This window comes from Brachyistius frenatus, unplaced genomic scaffold (genome assembly GCF_029030835.1).
Source record: "Brachyistius frenatus isolate BFR_SWC_R1_liver_20210118 unplaced genomic scaffold, ASM2903083v1 Contig_78, whole genome shotgun sequence".
Classification (NCBI taxonomy): Eukaryota; Metazoa; Chordata; class Actinopteri; family Embiotocidae; genus Brachyistius; species Brachyistius frenatus.
Genome location: NW_027210677.1, coordinates 1,134,111 through 1,159,722, shown reverse-complemented (window position 1 = coordinate 1,159,722; position 25,612 = coordinate 1,134,111). Strand labels below are relative to the sequence as shown.

The 25,612-nt window shown below is 39.7% G+C and overlaps 1 protein-coding gene across 1 annotated transcript; it reads left to right on the top strand.

The window, feature by feature from the left end:
• Nucleotides 1-208: 208 nt before the first annotated feature.
• On the top strand, nucleotides 209-20,351 carry lrrc45 (leucine rich repeat containing 45). The gene is made up of 18 exons (XM_069708801.1): nucleotides 209-297; nucleotides 2,468-2,781; nucleotides 3,180-3,241; nucleotides 3,349-3,419; nucleotides 4,627-4,805; nucleotides 7,372-7,500; nucleotides 7,624-7,724; nucleotides 8,611-8,669; nucleotides 8,879-8,956; nucleotides 10,713-10,848; nucleotides 14,001-14,078; nucleotides 14,306-14,417; nucleotides 14,512-14,582; nucleotides 14,823-14,915; nucleotides 16,207-16,299; nucleotides 17,650-17,823; nucleotides 19,010-19,157; nucleotides 19,354-20,351. The coding sequence occupies exons 2-18, from the start codon at nucleotides 2,553-2,555 to the stop codon at nucleotides 19,551-19,553; spliced, it is 2,013 nt and encodes a 670-aa protein (XP_069564902.1). The 5' UTR covers nucleotides 209-297; nucleotides 2,468-2,552; the 3' UTR covers nucleotides 19,554-20,351.
• Nucleotides 20,352-25,612: the final 5,261 nt, after the last annotated feature.

Sequence of the window (25,612 nt, the reverse complement as noted above, 5' to 3'; positions counted from 1 at the left end):
GTATGCCCTTTTCAAAACTACATAGCTTAAATACATAAAGAAAAATAAATACAAAAGCAGCCCAATGCTTAGATAGGCTAGGACAGACTACAACTGTGATACTTTAGCGCAGACCGAAGCTGGTTGAAAAAAAGGAAAAATACATTTGTTTTCAGAACTACGCTAACCAGAATGCTTTGCGTGCGAAATACACTTCCTAGTTACGTTTGTCGTCTGGGTTCCTTTTTCCTGTCAGTTACAGACCGTCTAACAACAAGAACAACTACCCGGAAGACATTTGCTGTTGTACTCATCGAGGTCTGTGTTTTTGTATATTTGTCAACAAATAGTCACATTCTTATTTCTCAGTGGAACTTCATCACGCGGTCGTTAATGCTAACGTCGGTTAATAATTTGGTTTACCCGCGTGGAGATATTACGATAATCCTACCGTGTCATATTCATTAAAAAAATTGCCATAACTTGTCTGAATCATCACATCCTATATTCAAATTCGGCACTGACTATTTCATTCATGCTTTTGTGTCACACTACTTGCTCGTAAATCTGTTTCCATCTGTTTTGTTTTGCTTCTTGGAGAAGATGCCGCCGGATTAAATTTGTATTCGGGTGTTATTGGATAGATTTTCTTCTTGGTGTTACGGAATGTCAGATTTGTTGAACTCATTTTTGCAGGCTACTATAAAGTACTGCAGTTTTTAATGGAGTCGACTTTGATGAAGTGGATCAAATCTCCGAGATTTAATAACTTGCAAAAACTGGTTTCGATTTAATTTTTTTTATTTACTAAAAGTTTACGTTGAATTGAATTGGTGCTTTTAGCAAAACCAATTATAGACAATGACTGGAGCTTGTAGTTGTAGTTTAATCAGAGTTGGTGTGGGGGTCATCTTCAAATCAGTGGCATTTCTGTACAGTGGATTGTTTTAATGCAGTCCTGCACCTTATCCCTGTTATTGAGCTGTCAGTAGGTCTGGAGTGATGCAGGACAAGGAGTCATTTGTACTGTAATTGGTGTCCTCTGAAATTATTTTACATTCTGTAGAAGGCTACCATTGGACTAGCTGTAAAAAGGTATCAGTTTTGATTAATCTGTCCACTATTTTACAACCACTGTTCCCAAAAAGGTTGGCATGCTGTGTAAAATGTAAATAAAAACAGAACGTAATGATTTGCAAATTGTGCAAACCAATGTTTAATTGAAAATAGACCAAAGTATAGACTTGTTTTATGAAAATATATGCTAATTTTAAATTTTATGGTAGCAATAAGTTCGGGGCAGGGTCAACAAATGACTGAAAAAGTTGTGTAACGCTAAAAAAAAAAACACCTTGCCGAACATCTGACAACGATTTTAAGATGGCGCCGCGCTAGCGGCAGCCTGTTGCAGCAGTTCCCCTCCCCGAGTGTGTTGTTTATTAGTATTTTTTAAGCCTTTCTCCTCTTCGTAGTTGTTTTGTTTTTTCTTTATTGCTTTTCTATTATTATATTCTATTCTAGTATTTTATTCTATTATTCTATTATTATCTTATTGCTTCTGTATGCTGCTGTAGCGAAAAAATTTCCCCTCGGGGATTAATAAAGTAAATACCTACCTACCTACCTACCTAACTGGCAACTGGTCAGTAGCATGATTGGGTATAAAGAGCGCATTTCAGAGAGGCAGAGTCTGTTAGCAGTGAAGATGGGGAGAGGTTCACCAATCTTTGAAAGACTGCGCAGGCAAATAGTGCAACAATTAAGAATGATGTTCCTCAACATAAAATGTTATCATCTACGGTACATAATATCATCAAAAGACTCAGATAATCGGGGGAAATCTCTGGACACAAGGGAAAAGGCCAATATTGGATGGCTGGGATCTTTGGACCATTAGGCGGGCCATCCAGCGGCACTGCATTAAAATAGACACAATTCAGTAGTGGAAATCACTGCGTGGGCTCAGAAACACATCTGAAAACCATTATCTGTGAACAGATCAGTTTAGTTTTAACCTTGCATCCACAAATGCAGGTTAAAACTCTTACCAAGAAGAAACCACATATATCCAGATCCGTGTACAAACGGCTCCACCTTCTCTGGGCCCAACCTAATTTAAGGTGGATGTGACTGAGGCAAAGTGGAAAACTGTCCTATAGTCTGACAAATCAAAATTTTAAATTCCTTTTGGAAATCATGGACGCCGTGTTCTCTGGGCAAAACAGGAGAGGAACTGCCAATGATTGGTAGAAACAATGTGATCTAAATCAAACAACTTGTTTGTCCAAGCAAATGTTCAACACCAAGACCTATAACGTTAAAAGTCACAAGACAAAGAAAAACAGGAGAACCTCACAATTTGGAAGCCAGAACAAGGGACTGATGGTTTTCTTTGATTGTAAAATGACGTGAAAGATGAATCAATTCATCAAAATGACATTTCAGGACAAAGTTTGTAAATTCCAATGTTTTTCTTGTTCTTTTCCAGTTAACAGGACAAATTCCGAGGACAGAAGAAAGAAATACAGACAGCGTGGTTTATCTTCAAATGGTCAGGATTCTGGTGACCTAGAATGGAGGATTTCAGGCGGACATACCTACGCCTATGTAAGGAGGGAGGCGTGGAGCCTCAGGAAAGTGTTGTGGCCCAGCTCCAGGAGAGCAGGGCCACTCAGGGCTCCAGACTCGACCTGTGTGGACAGAGCCTGTCTGTTGATACCTGCTCTGTACTGGCCAGGGCCTTCGAGAAAGATGCTGTCTTCACTGAGGTGTCGCTCAGTGACTGCATGCTCAGTGAAGAAGGTGTGTAAGTCTTTAAGGCAAAGCAGCTGATACATAGCTTTAAAAGGGTGAAGGTTATTTTGACTGCAATACCTGATTGAGTCGACAGGATCCCCAATATTCATTTTCTACAGTATAATTATGTATAGAGTACAATATAACTAAACCAAATAAGCAAATTCCAGGATAACGTATGTGTGATTGAGTCGAAGTAAACTACAGTGTATGTGTTTGTGGTGATGAAGGAACATTAGTGCAACACTAAGGCTCAATGATGTGTTTTTACACACACTTTAACACACACACACGCTACTTAATAAACACAGACATTTGGTTTGTCTCTACACATGCGGATTTAATAACGATAAGTGTGAGATTATGTGTAACAGTGTCTGCTTCTACCTGTGTGTGACTCTCAGGTGCCAAAGTACTGCTGACTGGACTGTTTCTAAACACAACTGTCAAAGTCCTGGATCTAAAGGTAACGCGTGCCAAGTTTAGACTGTTCCCACACTCGGAAAATAATAGATTTTATTTAGATTCAATATGTGTATCTCTCTGTCAGTTCATATAGTTTATTGTTCACAGGGGAATAACTTGAGATCAACGGGGGCTGAGGTGCTGGGAAAGCTTTTGGCACGTAACAAGACTCTGCGTCGGTAAGAAGGACGCCTTTTACATTGATTGTTTTTGCCATTGCAACACCAAAGAAGGAGCTAATCACATGGCATGCAGATAAAATGGATTCACTGGCTTTAACGGTCTAGCTGTTCAGCCAGGTGTCTGAAAAAGTTCATGTTTTTCTTAAGAGAGAGATTTCTGACATCCTGGCCCACGTTCGAGTTAAGGAGGGAGCAGTTCTGAGCTGTAGAGAAAGTACCACGAGCTTCTCCTTGCATGCTCTCTATGCTGAATTATTGGATGAAGATGAAGAAAACTGTCTACAGTTTCAGCAGCAGGTGAACCTCTACCTGTTAGAGCTAGTTGTCACTCAAAGTGGAAAGCTGCATGTTTATTTAGCGGGACAATAAAAGCTGCTTTCCGGGTCACGCTTCAGTAACATGAGCCTGCGCATGCACTTGTAAGATGGCAAACGACTTTACAACATGGCAGGGAATATTACCGATGAAAATATTGTTATCGATGTTAAAGATGTTGACTCGATTTGGCAATTGTAGTGCTAAGGCATCTAAATGCAGTTTGCAAACTTTGTGGGCGGCATGGTGGTGCAGTAGTTAGCACTGTCACCTCACAGCAAAAAGGTTCCGGGTTCAAATCCGGTCCTGGGCCTTTCTGTGAGGAGTTTGCATGTTCTCCCTGTGCTTGCGTGGGTTCTCTCCGGGTTCTCCGGCTTCCTCCCATCATCCAAAAACATGCACTTCAGGTCAGGTTACCTGGCGCCGCGCTAGTGGCAGCCTGCTGCAGCATCTCCCCCCTGAGAACCCCCCTGCTGTAGTGAAGACATTTCCCCTCGGGGATTAATAAAGTGTATAAAATCAAAATTAAAAAAAAATCAATAATACAATTAGCTGCTAATGTAGCCACACAGTTAACAACTCTGGGAATGGAGAAACTTGAGGGAGTGTCCATTTGTGGGTGGGAGTCATCTGACTAAGACTTTATCCTTTTTTTTTTTTTGTCCGAATCAGAGATGATCAGAGATGTATTTATCAATTAAAAGTTGATAAATGTATCAGCTACTACTTTTCCAGCAATCAGCTAATAAGTCAGTCAGTTATCTCCATATCATCTGAGAAAGGATTTTTGATCAACCCATGAACCAGATTTTCTCCTCATTGCTGCTGCAGAATGTCCTAAACCCATTAAACTCATGGTGTTAAAAAGCTTCTAAATGGTGTTTTGCAGGCTGGTGTTGGAGTGGAATGCGCTGGGGGTTTGGGTCGAAGCCTTCTCGCTCTTTTGTGATGGTTTGGCCTCCAACAGCGTGCTGACACAGCTGGACCTGCGTAACAATCAGATCAACCACCATGGAGCATTTGAACTCGCTCTGGCACTCAAATGCAACAGCACCCTGGAAGTATTAGGTAACACACAACAAAATGTTACACGACCCTGACACTTTCTAAGATTACTGTCAAGCTGTTTAAGAATCTGCTTGATGCTATTTGACATATTTCTGTTTCCAATAATTTTCTTATTTTTGTCAGAACAGTCTGTTGAGGGCACAATGGTTGTTAAATATTTTCCTAAAAATTGTAAAATAAATGTCCAAACCAGACAGCAGTGACTACACTCTAACTAGCTGGTGAGATAGCCTTTGCTAAAGCTAATCTACCCAGTTGTTCCTGTTTCTGTAAATTATTTTTGTAGTTTGAGTTTGTTATATATCACAAATAATGCAGCAGCTGCATGCAATCATTATCCCACCACATAAAATGCCAAAAGCTAAGCAGCTTGGCTTTTATAGACTGGTAATATCTGCCACCTCTGAAGCCTGTTATTTTAGTAAAATTAATCTGACTTGTAAGTCATATTTGAATATATTTAACTAAAGATAATTTTTTTTTTTTTTTTTTTTTTACTATCCAGCTAGTTTAAATGAGGAAGAAACCAACAAAAATGTTTTAGATGGAAGGTAACACTGCGGCTACTAATGATCTTTTATCCCAGTGTTTATATCACTCCAATAACAATTAAAATTGTCTCAAGAAGGTTTACTACAGTGACCTTGAGGATCAAAACACAATGACATTTCACAAAACACGACATTTCACAAAACAACTTTTCAGTTGCGCAACCTTATTGAGAGTTTTTGCTCAAGCTCTCAATAGGTGTTGCACAACAGCGCACACTTTAGAGAAGAGGTACAAGCAGGACATTTACTTCCATCTACGACCCTGTTTCCAAAAATGTTGTTTTGGTAAACCCATGTTTGATTTAAAATAGACCATTTACACCCGGTCATATTACTGCTCTGTTATCAGTTAACCTGATTCGATGTTCCATCAGGTGTTTTTATAGCGTTACACAACCTTTTCAGTCTTATGTTGACCCCGTCCAAACTACTCTGAAACGTGTTGCTGGCATCAAATTTAAAAATGAGCATTTTATTTTTCATAAAACAATAAAATGTCTTAGCTTTCAACATTTCATCTATTTTTAATTAAATATGGGTTTACATAATTTGAAAATCATTGCATTCTGTTTTTATTTAAATTTTTTACACAGCTTGCTGCCCAACATTTTGGGAATCGGGGTTGTATTTAAGTGACCTTGACCATACTACTTAACTTCAGGACATGCCCAGAACATCATCAATTGCCTGATAGTGAAAGAACCAATCACAGCAGCATCCGGTTTAGTGTCCGTCTGGCTGATCCAAACCCACCTCAAAGTAACACATCCACTAAATAGTCTCTGTACTTACTTGGGGTCAGTCCAATCACAAACGAGAAGTGTTGTCCCACCCTTTCAGTAATCTGCAACAAGTCTTTTGTAAATTGTTAATTGTATTTCCTGAATGGTAAATGGTCTGCACTGATACAGCGCTTTATCACCTCAGTAGCCTCAAAGCGCTTTACAGTTTTGCCTCACGTTCACCCATTCGCACACATACTCACACGCCAATGGTGGCAGAGTTTGAGTTTGAACCGCCAACCTTATGATTAGTGCGCAACCTGCTATACCATCTGAGCCACAGCCACCTACAGCTGTTGTTTTCTGAAATATTGTTGTCCATCCATCCATGATCTATACTCCATTTTATCCTGAATAGGGTCACAAGCCCCTGTTGATCTGGACAGGTCGCCAGTCCGTCACATGGCCAACCCGAAAAGACAGACAGAGACATTCACGCTTACATTCACACCTTTGGGCAATTTAGAATGACCAATTTACTTAACTTCACATGTCTATGGACGGTGGGAGGAAAACCCACAAAGGCACAGGGAGAACATGTAAAACATCCACACAGAAACCACCAGTAGCAAGACGGTTCAAACCCAGAACTGGAGAGGGGACCGTGCTAACAACTGCACCACCATGCCGCCCAATGTTGTTGTTGTGTTGGAAATATTGATGTGTTTCGTGAAATCTCGTGTTTTGAGTAAACCCCCTAAAGCAAGCATAACACTTGGTGCCACAATTAATTCTCTTTGAAGAATAAAAATTCCCTGATTCATTTTTATACAAAAACTATATGAAATCAGCTGAAGTTTATACATTATCACAGTAGCATGATTTTCCAAGCAAAAAAATACACTGTAATGTACCAATGATCCACTCGAGTATCTTTTAATTATTATTTTTTTTCAGTTTTTATCAGCCTCATCATTCTCTTCAGATAATTGTCACCTCACACATTTTTAACATCCTTTCTAAATGTCTCAGTATATTTAAAAGTTTCCTCTGTTGCTGACGCTTACAAAAAAAGTCATATCCCTAGCTGTAGTTAATATTTTGTTTATTTGATCTTAAATAATTAATTATTTCCCCGCCTTGCTTACAGTTGGTCGCTTGTAGTTTTTGGCTGCTGTAGAAAAGAGGTTTTTATCATCTGTTTTAGTCAGACTGACATCTTCTCTGTTCTGATGTGTTTTTATGACTGGCTTGATGGTACATTCTAGCCTCCCTTACTGACATCGTTTACAGATCTGAGGTGGAACAACATTGGTCTGCTCGGTGGCAGGTCCCTTCTGGAAGCTCTTCAGAAAAACAAGCACAGAGTGCAGCTGGAGGTGGCAGGGAACAACATTCCCAGTGACACACTCAATGCACTTGGTATATTTTTAATTAACAAATATTTGTTTACGCCATCATTATTGGGAAAGTAATAGCATTACTATCATTACCAAACCCTATGGTGTTTCTTTCTCTTCCCTATTGTTCCCGTTGAAACCACAGTGGACAACTCAGACAGACAGTCCACCCTGAGAGAAAGCCGCAGCAGGACCCAGGTCCTCAGCAAGGAGATTCAAACTCTGAGGGAGGATAAGGGCCGGCAGGTAACCCTCACACTAAACAGCAAAGTGATCCTGATAGTATTCACACATATAATAAAAATAAACATACATTTTAATTCTGATCTGGTTGGTTTTCCTGCAAACAAACCTGGAAGCTTGAAAACTTTTTTGGCTTGTGCACATGGTGAGCTATTTTCATACAAGTGATCACCGTGCCGCCTTTAAATCTCGTATCCAGTTCTTCGACACACTTTTTACAAACACACAAGACACACAAGTCACATTGACATGTTGCTCATTGATTGCACAGTTTATGTGATGTCATCGAAAAAGGCGAAATCAAGTTTCACTGACTGAAATAACAGATTGTTAATAAAGAACAGGGGGAAAGAGGACGGAAAAGACTGTGTGGCTGTTACATTATCTTAATTTCTGAGTGAGGATATGCCAAAGATGGGGAACACAGCTCTGTTTTTATTTGCTGATTGATCAGTGAAAATCCTCTCCCTCATGCTGATACGTGTTTATCATGAAGGTTTTTTAGGGTGTCCATCATGCAAGCAAAAAAAATGTCTCACTGCAATGAAAAATCAAGTTTATAAGCAAAAATATATGAACTGAGAATACAAATATTTGGATTTAAAACAATTTCTCCCGTACAATTTAGTTGGTTCTGGTTACATATTTGAGAATTTTGCTCACGTCAGAAAAACTCCAGGTTGCCACAAAGACCACAAACGTTTGGTTGCAAATCAAAAACCACAAACATTTAGTTGCAAATCAAAAACCACAAACGTTTGGTTGCAAATCAAAAATCACAAACGTTTGCGAAGCAAAAACTTGTAGTTGCCAGCACACCTAAAAGAAAAGTTACCTTTTCTAGTTCATGTTTGTTGTCATCACTCTCTATGTCCCTCCTCTCTTTCAGTTCTTAAGCCTGATGGAGGCCTTCGATAAGCAGAGAGAGGACATGGGACGATCCAGTAGGTGAGTGGAGGTGTATGGTCATTGGCTACACCATATCTGGAAGGTACAACCTCCCACTAGTATTTAACCCTTGGCTGTATATGTCCACTGTAAAGGAACTAAACACTGTAATATATAGAATGTATTTGGGCACTGCATTTTAACTATCACCCTTCATCCTCTTCAAAAAATAACATCATTTCCTCGTTACCTCTCTTCTGTCTCGTTAGGTCCACTTCCATTCAGATTGGTCAACTCCAGGAAGCTCTGAATGAGAAGACGTCAGCTATTAAGTCTCTCACTGCCAAGTAATCATTTAATTTGCCTTCATTCCATGTTCAGCATGTGAAGACCAACACAGTTTTTGAGTACAAATTGTGTGACTTTGATCATTTTTAAGCACACACAAGGCTGTGTGAAGAACAGCATAACCTCTATTGAACTGTATACACTGGCAAATGATAGGCCTCTTCATGGACTGAGCAGACACAGCTTCTCAGGTGGACAGACAACCCCCTGTCCAAAGCTTATTTTTATTTCCCTCAACCCATATTATGCTAAGAGCTCTTTCAACAAGGGAAATGTTCTGAACAGTACACAGTATAAACTGCCAAAAACACATGGCTTAAAATTTATTACTTTTCACTTAATGGCATTACTTCATTTGTTTTTGGTGAGGTTTTATATAATTCACAATTAGCAGTCTTTTTTAAAATTTGAATTCGATTTTTTTTTTTTTGCCAGTATTGATTAGGGCATTTCAAAATTTCTCAGCGCAAAAAAAGTACCAGAATTTGGCCTTTAAGTGTTTACAACCATTAACGGTTGGACACAAAACAGTAAAACAACAGCAGTAAGATTTATTTATCATGTTTTACTTATTCTTAATATTATTTTAAAGGCCAAAATTTTATTTTGGAAATTTAAATGAAAGAAGAGACCAGATCCAAAATGGACATCGGAACAATCAGCTGTAAGGATTTGATTTAATGCAAAATGCTGAGCACTAAATGGACCCAAGTAGAGAGAGAACACCAACACTAGCAGCAGTGCATCGACAGAGTAAAATAAAAATAAAATGCTGAGTAGAAGCATGTTGGAGTCTGAATTGGCAGCATTGTATGAGTGGCTTTTGCAGAAAATCCCATGAAGAAGGCATTGTAATAACTAATATTACTCATAGCATCAGGCTAAACCTTTTGCTCAGGTGGTAAAAGGTAATCCTCGTGATACTTCTAATGTTGAAATTCTGTATTGACAGACCACCTGCCTCTTTAACCTCGTCATCCACAAGCACAGTTTCAGTTTGCTCCTCCATGTTGAATTGTGAGAAAGCTTTGAGCCGTCCAGTTGACATCGCGGGAGTCAAGTTGTCAGGATACAGGGAGATAAGAAATTGTTGTGTTAACGGCATAGTTAATCAAAAAGGAAGGATGTAAGGCCAGAACAAAAGCAATTCAAGACTGGTCCCCTCATCACATATTCAGTCTTGTCGAAGGGAACATCACAAAGTACAACAATGAAATTACAGAAAACAGCAATACATGGTCCTACTTTTATATTGAGTTTGTCTGTTATAGCCCTATGTTAAGGATTGTTTTTAAACCCGAGTATTATTGTGGGTCATGGCCTTGATCAAGAAATTTAGCAGAGCAAATGTTGAATGAGTGTATAAGATGTCTTTTCACCTTTAAATCCCCGACATGGTGCTCACCAGTATCCTTGAAGTATAGTAGTATTCACACACACAAGAACTGAAATAGCAGAAAGAATTTGAAATGTTCCTGTAATTTTCCACAGCTCATGGTGGTGTCTTCAAATATCTTGTTTTGTCCAGTCCAAAACCGAAGGAGATTGTTTATTGACATATATGGAGAAAAAAAAGCATCGAGGAAGGCGGAACCAGCAAATATTAGCCATTTTTGCCTTTAGATATGATTTCAAAATTATTATTTACTTTTCACAATTTTCGGATTAATTTGCTGTCAATCCATCAATCTTCTGATTTATTAACTAATTAGTGCCGCTCTAACAGTAAGTGTAATCACATCATGTGTTGTGCAGGTTACAGATGACAGAGGCTGCCCTCGCCCTCTCTGAGCAGAAAAAGCAGAACATGGGAGAACTGCTGTCTCGATTGAATGCTGAGAAAGAAGAACAAAGGAAACAACAGAGCGAAGAGAGGACGAAAGAGCAAGAGGTACAGAGGTCATATTACATCAAACTAAGAGTGACTTCCACAGGAAGCCAGATTGAAACACTTAAATTTGTTTTGTGTCACCTTAAAATCAGTTTATGAAAGCTTCTTTTGAACATAGGTTAATGAATATCAGTTAACACTCGTGAGGAAAACGTGACATGACTTTTTTTTTTTTAGGGTAAAACAATGTCACGATCATGAAGAATCATATTCAACCTACATTAGGTCGCTCAGCTACAGATAAACTCATTGATCTTATGGAGACAGCTGTTGCTGTTGATTATTAGGCACATTTCTTCACAATAATATCCTTACTACATGCAAATGTTGTCACATCACTTGGAAGAATCTGCTGTCATGTGATGGAGCAAGTAATCGGGCAGGATTGCCAATTTTCATGCTTTCATTTTGAGACAACCACTTTTAGGCTCTGCCTAAACTAATCTCACGTAGGATAAGAAGAAGCCTCAAAGCCCCTCCTTTATTAATATAATTAATAAGACTTAAATTAAATTTCATTTATATAATGCCAAATCACAACTCAAGTCATCCCAATGTCTTTTAAAACTTCAGATAGTAAAGTTTAAACCTTACAGTATTAGAAAAACCCCAACAATTCAACAATTCCCACATTAGCAAATATTTGGTGACAGTGGAAAGGAAAAACTCAGTTTTAACAGGAAGAAACCTCTGACAGAACATGACTCAGCATCTGCCTCGACCAGTCGGGGGGAGGGGAGAGCTTAGAGGGAGAAAAGAACGGCATAGAGAAACAAACAATTGGCAGGTTGGCGGCACCAGATACCGCAGATCAGAAACATGCAGCTCCAGGGCTAAAGACACCTGCAGAAAGGTGCCAACAAGGACTGGGTGGTATGATGACTTTTTTTAGATATATTTTCTAACAACATATAGGATGAAACCATATCGATATTGTATCATGTTGTATTTCCTAACCTGTTTTTTCTGTAAAGCCCAAGCAAGTGTTTGCATCTCTCCTCCCTCACACTCTCCTCGCAACCTCATAGAGATGGTTGGTGGGTAATCGTGGGCTTCTGCTGAGGACTATGCTTTAATACTGTCACTGAACCACCCTGGCGTCACATCATGTCCTGAGCTGCTGGGAAAGTAGAAGCTTCGCTTGTTTGACTCCTACCAGCTACTGAAAGCTGGCTAACTACAGTTAACGATTTCGGTTTTCATGATCTGTAGCCCAGCTTCCAATTCACTGAGCCTCACCTCTAAATAAACTGAATTTACTACATGTACCATTATCAGTAAAGGAGGTACAGGAACAACTAAACATAAGAGAGAGCAGGATAGGGAGAGAGAGGAGCAACATGTGGCTTTGACTAACAAATGAACATTAACCCTCTTTGTAGAAATTTCAGAGATATATGTTGCATATGGCCATTTAGCCCAAAAATTTCTCTCAGCCATAGTGTAGAGAAAGAGAGAGGAAAAATCCCAAACTATGGAGAGTGAAAGTGGAGAGGTGCTCAGTGCTTCATGTGAGGTCCCCAAGCAGCTAAGGCCTTAAGCAGCGTAAATAACAGATGGTTCAGGGTCACCTGAAGAGGGATCAAAAAGGAACATTGTGAGGCCTAATCTTAAAAATGTAGAGAATGTCTGCCTCCCGAACCCAGACTGGTTCCAAAGGAGAGAAGCCCGATATCTCTGCTTCCCATTCTACATTTGGAAACTCCAGGAATCACAAGTAAGCATGCTCTCTGAGAGCAACGGGTTCTATTGTGGGGATAGGGTACTATGAGGTCTTTAAGGTATGACGGGTCTTGGTCTTGGAGATTTAAGCAGAAGGATTTGAAGTTATATTCTTACTTTTATAATGAGCCAATGAAGAGAGGCTGATGTGAGAGAAATTTGATCTCTCCTGGGTGTTCTATGCATTTCTTAAGCTACTGTTTTTAACGATACATCTGCGACAGCTGCAGAAGTATGTGATTATTTTTCCCCAATAGTTGTGATTTGGATCTAAATCTCCATAGGGAGATGGTTGGGTGAATTTGCATATTTGGCACAACAATAGTAACTCCCTTAATTCTTGATAATTATTAGTTATCCCCGACATGGAGACAGGATCTGTCAGGTTTTAACTGCATGTTACAATCTCCACTTTTCTACACCTCAGGCAGGTGAGTCACAATTCCTTGGCTGCAGACAGTTGTTTATTACAGTGGACACATTTTATTGTACTGTAAGTTGCTACAATTAGATAAATTATCATCATGCATAGAATTTTAAGTATTAAGGAAATCAGAAATAAATTAATATATGTTTTTGTAAATGCATGTGCAGCCTGTTACAGTTGCTCATGCTTGTCCTTCTAGGTTTTTCAACATTTTAAACCCTTTTTTTTTTTTTCCATCACACTTATTTTGATTATTGGATTTTTTTATTATACGGATTGGGAAACTTCTGCCTATTACTTCTATTGTTACTTTGATTCGACGATGCCGCTTTTGCCCACCATCAGTATACTTAAAATAAACATTTACCAATCACTGATCTTAGCTGAAACTGTCATAATTATTTTCTTCATGGAGTGAATTGTCACTTGTTCAAATTATCAGTTGTCCCCCGTGATCCCATAAAAGTGAGCAGTGGAAGTGAATGTTACTCAGGAAGATTAATAACACATCTCTTTCTCTCTTTTCTCTCTCTCTCTCTCTTTCACACACACACACACACACACACACACACACACACACACACACACACACACACACACACACACACACACACACACACACACACACACACACACACACACACACACACACACACACACACACACACACACACACACACAAACAGTTGTACACAAACTTTAAAATTGTAGATGCTCTCGCTTATTGGTTAAATCAGAACTATTGTTTGTCCTGCTAGCTTCAGAGCCAATTGGCATGTCATTGGCTGAAAGGTGAGAGGGTTGTGATGTCAAAACTGACCTTATTAACACTAACTGGCGTTCTGTTTTCAGCTCCAATCTTTGCAATTTGAACAACAAAATTCTGCAAAACAATATCACAAGTTGACAGGCACACAGAGTGTGTCATTAATGCTTGTTGTCAGTCATTTATACTGTATTTCTGTCACAAATTCATGAACCTCATCTTGTTTCCATCCTGTAGGAGAGTGCAACCAGAGACGGAAAGCTCTTCAGAGAGATTCAAAACTTGACAGAAACTAACGGTCAACTCAGGAATAAAGTATGAGTCTTTTCTGAACAGTGTGAATGTGAAATGCACTTAAATATCTACACTCAATGTGAGCAACACATACACACACAAGTTGCATTGTGAGGACTGTAAAACGTGAGCTTGGATTGTGTGTGTGTGTGTGTGTGTGTGTGTGTGTGTGTGTGTGTGTGTGTGTGTGTGTGTGTGTGTGTGTGTGTGTGTGTGTGTGTGTGTGTGTGTGTGTGTGTGTGTGTTAGGTGGAGGAGATGGGGTGCAGATATAACACTCAGCAGCAGCAGATCTTTGAGCTGAAGCAGGAGCTGACCAACAGAACAGCTGAGCTCAAGCTCCGACTGGCACAGGCCGAAGGTAACACGAACATTCTTAAGTATGGATGTAATGTACAAAGAGAATGCTGTTTTCTCTTCTGAAATCTAGCAGAGATTTCATGTGTGTCTGACAGATCGTCTGGAAACAGAGAAGCGAAGGTCCAAGCAAGCCCTGGAGGACATGGACAGCTTACGCCAGAGAGAGGTGCTATGTCTTTGTCCTGTAGATTTACATCTATCAATACTTCTACCGCACAACCGCTTGTTAAACCACAACACATGTTGTTTCTTACACTTCAGTTTTTGTGTAGATAAAACAAAAGATATGTATTAATTAGAGAGCAGAGGTGCTGGCACGTGTTGTCTTTGGACGAGTTATTGCTTATTTTATTATTCCATATGATTTACTTAAAATAAAATACTCAAACTTTGCATTCCTGTGCAGGTGGAGCATGTCAATCGACATCTAGAAGAGAGTGAGAGAGCACTACAGGAACGCATCTTCAAATTGGAGGGACAGCGAATACAACTGGAAGAGGTCAGACTATCCACATTTAATGTAAATATTCAGATTATTACTGTCATTTCATTTTTTTTTCTACTTTTGATAATCCTGAAACCAAAAGTAACAGAACTATCACGTTTCAAGAACTTCATTCTTCATGTTTGTCTGCCACATGGATTACATTTACTTTTTATTACCAAAAAAAAAAAAAAAATCAACAAAATATGTAATTTACCCAAATGTTTGCCTGTAATTGTAATTTTGAACATGTTTACATAAATTCACTGCATCTCTTTCGGAGTAAGGCTGTATTTATTGAAGGGCAGAAGTGGTTACTTTCCCTAACTGTGACCCAATCCCAATGTCCACCCTCACAGACTTTGAGGTGCGATCCTGGTAATTCCGGGGATTAGGACTGTCCCATTGTCAAATCATCGAGTCCATGAGGCCTCTCCGACAGACACTTTGAGCCCTTTAAGGCACCCTTTCCATACGTCTGCATTTCTGCAGACTTTGGCTAAGGGAATTACTCACAGTTCATAGCAAAATTCGCAACATTCTAAACATGGTTGTCTTCTCTGCAATAAGGTCCGGCTCAACTGGACCCTTCTCATTGTCCTCCCCATATTTTCTGCCACCCACAGAATGTAAACAAACAAAGCATGGAGGGTGTTAGAAGTGATGTCACCTGGCTGCTTACTGCTCAGGTTATTTATGTAAAGTTTTTGATTTTTAAGTTAAATGCCTTTTCTGGTAATTAGCTAAAATGCATAAACATTATATCGGCCTGAATATAGCCTATATATGAATATATATATATATATATATATATATGATATGATTTATTCATTTAATCAATCTTTTTTTGGGGGGGGCATGTTATTTTTTTTCCCTTTCCAATGGCAATGCATGCAGAGTGTGATGTCACAATGGGGTGTCTCATTTGATCTTTTATACCATTTCAGCCTTGATGAACTCAAACACGACAGCTGTAATGTCAGTTAAGTCAGTGAGGGTTTAGGGTGGGTATTGGGATAGGGCCTGTATTTCCAGACGGTTAGTCAAATCTACAAGCTGACATCTCTTTGCCACTCATGAATTTCCCACTTTCTAAGGCCAAACTGGCAAAGGAATGAAAAACATGGAACACTTAAATACTAGACAGTAGAATTATAAAAGGTGCAGCACAGTACAGAATAAATCACAGTAAACTGGAACACTTCCTCATTTTGATGGAGTTAACATTCAGCCCAGTGTGGGAATCATAGATAACATCTCCAGTCCAACTCTTCCCTTCATGTCATGTAATGTATTGTTCTTACAGGAGTTGAGTAAAGCTAAGGCAGCGTGTGTGACAGAGAGGACCCAGGCTGAAGAGGAGCTGGGACGAGTCCATGCTCAAGTGCGTCTGCAGGAGGTGAGTTAAACACATCTGCATCCTCAATCAGTTATTGAAACACTTGCCAGGTTTCCATCAGCTTGTCTAGTGAGTAGAGAGCAATGTAAGTATTGATGCCTTGTACCTGTTGTACTAGTAAGATATGGCGATAGCCAATTTATGGCTTTGCTCCCCAGTTTGTTGGACACCAGCAGGGAAGCAGCTGAAAGGATAAGACTAAAGCTGTCATACACACCATGAGAGTAGACATCACATTAGACTTTATAATCTGATTCTAGACATGAGTGAACTCATCTAACACCTAACAGGTCTAACGGAGCGTTACACCCATGCAATTGCAGTATTTAGTATTACACTAGTACATCATTTTGTACTTTTTTTGTTTTTGTTTTAGTATGTGACAATTTACTTGGCAAATCAATTTGATTTGGAGGAATACAAAACTTTATTGGAATATACTTGTAGTCAGATGTTTTTCAAACTCTAATGAGAGAATAGAATAGAATAGAAAACCATTATTGTCATTGCACATATTTGTACAACGAAATTTGCTGTGCATTGCATACATTAAGCATTTCATACATACGTGCACACACTCACACATTTATAATACATAACAAATTTTAAAAAATGACAAGCATAATAAAAGCAGGTGGCATCCTGCCAAACACAGTATATACAGTATTGCACAAATGTCCCATAAATGATTGCACATTTTGCAGAAATTGTTAAACATTTTTAAAAAGTAGTGATATGAGAAACCTTTTACACATTCACACAGTCGGTTATATTTTTGCCAGCTGTCCTTCTTGTATTTGACAGCTGCAGCTGTGCTGCCTGGATTATGTGTGTAACTTATTCATTTACATGCCCTTTGCCATTTTTTAAAAAGGAAATCTTAAATGTCATCACAAAGATCTTACAAAGTATTACATTTATCTTCCCTCAACATGTGAATGCCCTAAACTCAACCAAAATACTCTATATATACAGTATCTAATATTTGAAGGTTATTATTTTCCATTATTGTCTCTTTCATTTACAGTACACCACTTTTATGTATCCACATCTACACTCTAACTTTCAAAGGTATCCGCACTCTGACAACCAATCAAATGATAATTCGCAATCTGTGACAGTGATATGTGATAAAAATCCTATCTACACTGTGATTTTGCAGCTATCATGATGGGAAACTGATAAAGGAAAAAAAAAACCTGTGAAACATATTATTATGATTTATTCTACTGCAGTTATGATGTGTTTTAGTGGATTTTTAGATATTTCAGATGCTGTTTTGGATCAGTGATGACACATTGGAGTGCCTTTTATGCAACACTTTCCTTTCATCTTGATTCCTCTGAGCAGCAGGAGCACGTCTCATCCCTGGAGGAGAAGCTTCGCTCAGTGTGTTCCTCCCTACAAGAAGTTCAGCTCCACTGCTCCCAGCAGAAACAGACCATCTCTGCACTGCAGGTCAAAAACAGTCAACAGAACATCGAAATAGACGGACTGCGGCGCAGGATAGAGGAGCTCCAGCAGGTCAGGCCCAATGAGCTGCCTGTCACACATACAAGATTATATGCTGACACCCTGTTGGCACTATCATATTCTATTTGTGACTCCTTTGTTCACAGTACAGTCTTGACATTTTGAATGACGTCATGGTGTTGCATTATGAATGATGTGCAATTTCCTAAACAGGCTTCGCACACAAATTGTCAGTTGCTGTATGTGATGCTTATCAAGATTTATTTTATTTATTTAAATGGAGTTCTCTCATAGAAGTCCCAGTGTACAGTGGTTAGATCTGTAAGATTTGTCACACCCTTGATCGTTTGAAGTTTACTTGTTATTTTTGCTTAGATTTGACCCTTTTATCCACACGGTAAACTTCGTGTCAGGGCAGCTTGTGGGTGCTGTTTAAGGTACTTTAAAACCTTTAGTATCTGAATAAAAAGTGAAGTCTTAAAAATGTAAAACTACTGAGGGCCGCTAGGAGCTAGCTCCAAAAAAACATTGACTCCAATAAACTCCCATTAAAAAAAAAATCTGTTTCTCATGAAATGCTAAATCAATTTTTTTTTCTCACAAGTCATTATGGAGTCATTAGCTAAATTCCTTCTGATTAGTGTTCTGGTGGTATTTCTGAAAATAATTCCATAATTAATTAGATATCAGGAATCAGAAGTGTTTTTGGGAGTGTGACCGGTTTGATCGACAATGCAGGGGTGCAGTCAGGTTTTTGGTAGAGGTGGGTGTAAATAGCATCCTGAGATTCTCCTGCAGATCCGACCCTCACTCCTCCCCAGCTTCACCCTTTCGTCCAAATATGGTCACTTTTGGCTCCAAAACAGCAATATGGTGAGGGACAAAATGTCAGACTTCCAGCTTCAAAATAGCAGATTGCAAACCAATGGGTGACGTCTCAATAGTTTACCTATTAGGCATAATATGTCTAAATATAACTAAAACAACTACATTTAACAACAGAATCAAAGCGTTCTGGCTGGCCCAACAAATGCAAAGTAAAACATGACTTCCTACACTACTAATGCATGGCAAACCAAAACACAGAGGAGGCACCCACCCCTAAACCTAGTGAATTTAACCTTTCACTCCTACATGTGATGGTGAAAAGTACGTACAAAGAAAATATTCTATAAGTTCCTGCCCATTCCCGGAGCCACAAATGAGTGCCAGTTGAAAAGGTGATGTGCTGTTGCAGGACCTCTCGGGTAAAGACCAGGAGAAGGTGGCTGAGGTGAGTCGGGTCAAAGTGGAGCTGCAGGAGCAGATTGGACATTTGCAGGCAGAGAGGACAGCACAGGGAGGACTCAAAGAAAAGATCAGTGTTCTGGAGAGAGAGATGAAAGGTACACCCTCCTTTTTTTTTTTTCATATTATTTGACACTGACATTTTTACCTTTCAAGTCAATTTGTTTCCTGTATGTCATTGGGTCATGTATGCTATAAACATTATAGATTTGGTATGCAGCGTGTCTGAAATTTGAAATATTTTCTGTCCTGCTTTCTTTTATACCTTGCTGCCTCTGGCTTGATGTCTTCCAGTACTGAGCAGTAACCATAGAGAGGCACTACTCGACAAAGAGAGTGAGATGTCTTCCATGTTGGAGAAGCTGCGGCTGAAGGAGGCGGAAATTCAGAGGATGAGGGAAGACGAGGCTCATAGAGCCAGCTATCTGCACAGTGCTATCCTCACCTACATTCAGGGCTCCCCTCTGGGACACCACACCAACCCCAAGAAATGACCCAGACACCTCAGCCTCTCAGCAGTAACCACTGAGCTCTGTCAGGGTTCGTGCACAAGTTAGGACATACTACTGGATAAAACATGTCAGGATTTCTTGAACTTTAAGAAGTTAGAAACAACAGTGGGAAATAAAGTGTAAAAGGTATTATGAGGTAGACAATTGTCAATGTAACAATGAACAGTAATCATACCAAAGACAAATGTGCAAATCCAGTCAGGTAATGAAGGTTAAAAAAAAGTCTAGAACCTCATTTGTTCTTGTTTAGTTTGAACTATGTCCTTTAGTGCATTTTTCCTTTATTGCCATTTTGCCTAAATATGCTCTGAACTTAATTCACAGTAGGAAGTTCTTATCTGTTTGAGAAACTCAATTAGGTTTCAAAACCGCTTTATCTCAGTGAAGATGGCAATGCTGGTCAGTCAATATATATTGAGCATTTAAAAGAAGATTGTGGGTTTGTATCAGTTTGACTCCTATTTCCATTGTTTTGTCGATTATTTCTATCCGTTATAATTGCACAGTAGTCTCAAAGTAACAACTGAGATCTGAAAACACACCGACATGGCTGTAAAGTCTAACCAGTTAGGACACGTAGCCTAAGTAGTCAGACAATCAGACAACTTGGAAACAAGAGAAAAAAATTCCCAGATTATTGTTACAGGTATCAGTTTGAAAGAGCCTGCAGACAGGTGCTTGTGCCTGAGAAAACAGGTCGAATGATGAGGCAGGTAGACACGTGATTCCTCAATTCAAGTTTTCTCCAGCTTTATTTATTAAATAATTTCCAAATACAAAGTCATTGCTTCTTCTACAATTTTTCATATTCCCTTAATTCACCCTGTGTTTTTCTTGGACCCATGTATGCAACAGTATTTCCAGTGGTAAAATACATAAAAATGGCCTTTATCAGACATATAAAGTAGGAAATACACCTAAACAAAACTACATCCAGAATTTCAATAATAAAATTAGAAAGATTCACACTTTCCAACAACCCCATTTCCAAATAAAGTTGGGGCGCTGTGAAATGTAAATAAAAAAACAATGCATTGATTTAAAAATCATGTAAACACATTTATTTGAAAATATATCAAAGACAACATATCAAATACTGAAACTGATCAATTTTACTGTTTTATGAAAAATATATGCTCATTTTGAATTTGATGCCAGTAACACGTTTCAAAAAGTTGGGGCAGGTGCAAAAATAGACTGGAAAAGTTATGTAATGCTAAAAACACCTCATAACTGATTAGGTTGACTGGCAACAGGTCAGTAACATGATTGGGTATAAAAAGAGCATCTCAGAGGCAGAGTCTCTCAGCAGTAAAGATTGCATCGATACACAATTCTGTAGTGGAAATCAGTGCATGGGCTTTGAAATACTTCTGAAAATCATTGTCTGTGAACACAGTTCGTTGTTGCATCCACAAATGCAGGTTGAAACTCTTCCATGCAAAGAAGAAACCAAATATAAACATGATCCATAAACATAGCGAAGTGGAAAACTGTCCTGTGATCTGACAAAACAATATTTGAAATTCTTCTGGAAATCATGGACACCACAACCTCCAGGCTAAAGGGGAGAGGGACCACCCAGCTTTCTATCAGCGTACAGTTGAAAAGCCAGCATCCGTGATGACGTGGGGATATGTCAGTGCACGTGGCATGGATACCTTGCACATCTGGGGCGAACTGAGTTTGTTGGTTTTTAGTTACACATTAATGATGATCTAAATGGCGGGGCTTGATCCCCTAACCTTCTTGCTGTGAAGCGGCATTGCTAACTACTGCACCCCCATCTTCTCTTGAAGAAAAAAGTGGCTTAGCGCTCAAATCCTTCCAGGGGGGAAAATAAGTAGTTTCCGTATTTTTTTGTCTGGTCAATTATAAATTGTCACTATCAACAGGTTAGGCTTGGATTTGAACCATCATCCCTGACTTTACCATAATAATAGCTTTACCCATTGAGCTAATCTGCCTATTAGGTGACTCATTGGGAAGCTGCAATTGGAGTCGGGTGTGATCCACCTTTTCCAGCAGAGAACAAACTGACTCTTTCGACCTGCAACTGTAGGTGAAGTGAATCCTCGTCATAACAAAACTCCATCTGCTTCCACCTCCTCCTCTGCACGACTGCAGTGCCAGACTCTGTGTGAACTGACTACATGTGGACGAGTCCCGCTGAAGGTAGGTGTGACTTCAAACTGAAAATACAAAATGCACTCACACTAACACCCATCTGAAAACCAACAAGAAACCAAAAACTTAAAACCCAAATAAAAGCAATACAACCTAAATACACAAAAGCAATAACATAAACTCAAAAGCAAATGTAACACCTCAAAATAAAATCGAAATCAATAAACTTAAAACAAATACAAACTTAAACAATAACAAAAATTGTTTTAAAAAGCCCCAACAAATATATATTTTTGCAGCTTTCCGAGACTTCAAGTCACAGCAAAGAAGTGCGAAAAATAATTATAAGATAAGGAGACCTCAAACTCTGTTGGTTATTTGTGAACTGAGCAAATTATAATATAATATTTACACAAATCTGTTAAATTCAGACCCCCATGGATTTTTTTTTTTATCAGAGTTCATTGATCAGACAGGATTATTTCACTGGCACAGTCAGTAAAGCTCTTTCCCATGGTGCATAATGTCAGAGGTTCATGTCCAGCAACAAACATGTGGAATATTAAGTGGTACTTTCTGAAGTGTATCCTTACAATTAAAGAACATGTTTTTTAAAATCAGCTTCATTGTTAGTGTCATATTTTAAAAGATTCAATTTGGGGTTTTTTTTACATTTATGTTTGTAAATTATTGAAATCTTACTTAATATTTACCAATTTCTTAGATTTTTGTCTGAACTACTACAAACTTTATCCCCCAAAATCACATTAATACATCCATTATCTATACCCGCTTTATCCTGAACAGGGTCATGGGGGGGGGGCTGGAGCCTATCCCAGCTCACTTAGGGCAAAGGCAGGGTTCACCCTGGACAGATCACCCCAGTTTGATGAGCTCATGAAGGTCCAGTGCGACCTGAAGGAGAAGCTCAGGGAGAGCAAGGACTCCTACAGGAGGAAGCTGGAGGCCAAACTCCAGCAGAACAACGTGAGGGAGGTGTGGACCTGGATGAAGGAGATAATTGGCTTCAAGGTTGGAGGGAGACAACCAGGGGGCTCCCTGGAGAGGGCGAATGAACTAAACTGTTTCTTCAACAGATTTAGTTCACAGCCCTCATCTGTCTCCTCCACCACATACCACACCTCCCAAACACCTTCACTGCCTCTCCCCTCTTCCCTTCACTGCTCAGTTCCCCCTGGTGAGCTGCATGGACACAGAGCCCTCAACATCAAAGGGCCCTTCCTCCACTGACGCCTTGACCACCCTCCCCCCCTCTCTGTGACGACTGGCCAGGTTGGGAGACAGCTGGAGAGACTCCACCAAATCAAGGCTGAAGGACCTGACGGGATCAGCCCCGTGGTTCTGAAGACCTGCGCCATCAAGCTGTCCTGCAACACCTCTTCAACCTGAGCCTGAAGAAGGAGGAAGTCCCGGTGGTGTGGAAAACGTCGTGTCTGGTACCAGTTCCGAAGAAGACGACCTTTGCCCTCACATCTCATGTGATGAAGGTGCTGGAGAGGCTGGTCTTGGCCCACCTCAGGCCGCTGGTGAAATCTTCTCTGGACCCTCTGCAATTTGCGTACCAGCCTCGTGTGGGAGTGGACGATGCCATCATCTACCTGCTGCAACGAGCTCAGTCTCACCTGGATGGAACCGGTGAATCTGTGAGAATCACTTTCTTTGATTTCTCCAGTGCATTCAACACCATCCAACCACTGCTGCTGAGTGAGAAGCTGCAGGTGGTGGGGGTGTGTGTTTTCTGTGAACAGTTATGTTTAGTGGCAGCGTGGACAAATACTTTACAGGCTATCTTTGTATTTCGCACGTGTGGGCGCAAACCTTAAACCACGTTAGTAGCGTGGCTGTCTCGTGCTAACTGCGAGGCTGTAGTTGCCTCTAGTTGACAAGTGTAAAGTTAATATTGTTGCTAATGCAAATTTGCTGTCATGGAAGCACAAAATTGTGATTGTATGGAAATGCTCGCTTGGATAAACAAGCAGAAGGCCTGTCGCGGCCTGTCGCGGCCTGCGCCCGGACATTATTTTTGCCCGAGCGGGGGGGGGGGCTGGGTCCCCCGCCACTCACTACGGTGCAGAGCCCGGCAGCAGAGCCGGGTGGAGCACACGGTGATACTCTGTGAAACTGAGTTCATTACAGAAATGCACGTTACTGTAAGTGTCATACACATTGGGAGTGAAAACGAGAGAATAACTTTTTAAAAGTTGTATTTAACGAACTAAGTAATGTGTGAGATGTGAGGCGGCTTCACCTGCAGTGTCCCTCCCACAGCTGACCGTCTAACAGCCGCAGGCTGTTTACCGCATGTGAGTCCTGTCATTTCAGTCATGCACCACTTTTTGATAATCCGACGGATGTTAAACGTGTCGGCTTCATGTCTAATGAAATGCGCACTGGTCACCTATATGTTAGAGTTCTAGATCCCCGGTCTGATACGGCTGATAAACAACCCAGCCTCTCCTCAGCCATTCCCACCTGTAACAGCGGTGGAGAGGTGGGATGCAGGTGGATCAGTGCAGCAGCAGAGGGAGGGATTGTAGTTCATTGTTGTTGTTTTTTTCGGTAGATATATTTACCGTTTTGCTCTTGAAACAGCATTTAGTAATACAAATATTAGTACATGTAAATTAAAGTTTTATTCTCAGATGCATAACCAAAAATTATGACTGGATTAAGTTGCAGGACTGCATTAAAGTGGAGTAATGAGGAAAAATTGATATTCTTGCATCTGTCAGTATAATGGAGTATGGTATAGCACCACCGGTATACCTAAGGCTCAGTTAATAAATTTGAGTCTATTGTGACTAAGTAAGATCTCACCATTTTCTGTGTTTACAGGTTTGCTGTTGTGCCTTAAAAAGTTATCAACTTTAGCCATAATTGCTGAAATTGGTAAGTACCATAATTAACAACCGTGAATATTATTTGCCTGTATATTTAAATAGAATTTACAAATCCAAAATAGAAATCAAGCACTTTATAGTAAAGCTTTTAAACTTACACAGATGTATACTTACCAACGTAGTATGTAAAAGTAATTTCAGTTGAATTAGTAATGTAGTTTAAATTAGAAACAGTATGCACATTTAACAGCAGGTTAACTACACAACATGGCAACTGTCAAGTCGAAGAAACTGTTCTGCACGAGCTAGCATTTACTCTTTGTAAGTAAAATCCAATTCTAGCTTCTTTTTGTGGTTGTGGCTCACTGTCTTGAAGTGAAAGACATACTACACAAACAAACAAAAAATTGTACTGTAGATTTTGAGCTTGTCTCCCAAAAAAGGAAATTATTATTCCTTCTATGCGTACAGGAAAGAAAGAAAAAGACAACATTTTCTGCCTTTTTCAATGTAAGAATTGGACTCTAAAGATAACATAATTCCTTAGCAGTTTAACATACACAAACATTGATTTCATAAATAATAAATATTTATTGGGAAATGTCTTTCTTATTCACCAGAAGTGTGAATCTGTGAGTGAATTAGTTATGGCTAATTTTGTACTGCAGCGACTCCATTTTTATTCTCGTTTTTACTAGACCCTTTTGGACGGGCTGGCCGGTCAGTGAAAAGGCCGGTCAGTGAAAAGGCCAGCCAAGGTGCAAGTTATCCTGAATCCTGGCTAATTCTGCCTGATGGAATTCCTGACAATGGAGCAGCTTATGGATGAAGTCTGAAAAGTCTGAGTTAAAATGGAATTTAAGATTGCAGGACCAAGACGGAGATGCACAAGTGAACTTGACATCTTCTGCAGAACTTGAGGATTTGGCAACTGAATGGGTCGTCCCAATAGCTGATGATGTCAGCAAAGGATATACTGTCTATGATGATTTGGAGTCTACTGTCGGACGACACAGAGCTCCTCTCCAAGCCCTCCAGCTCTGTCTCTACAAG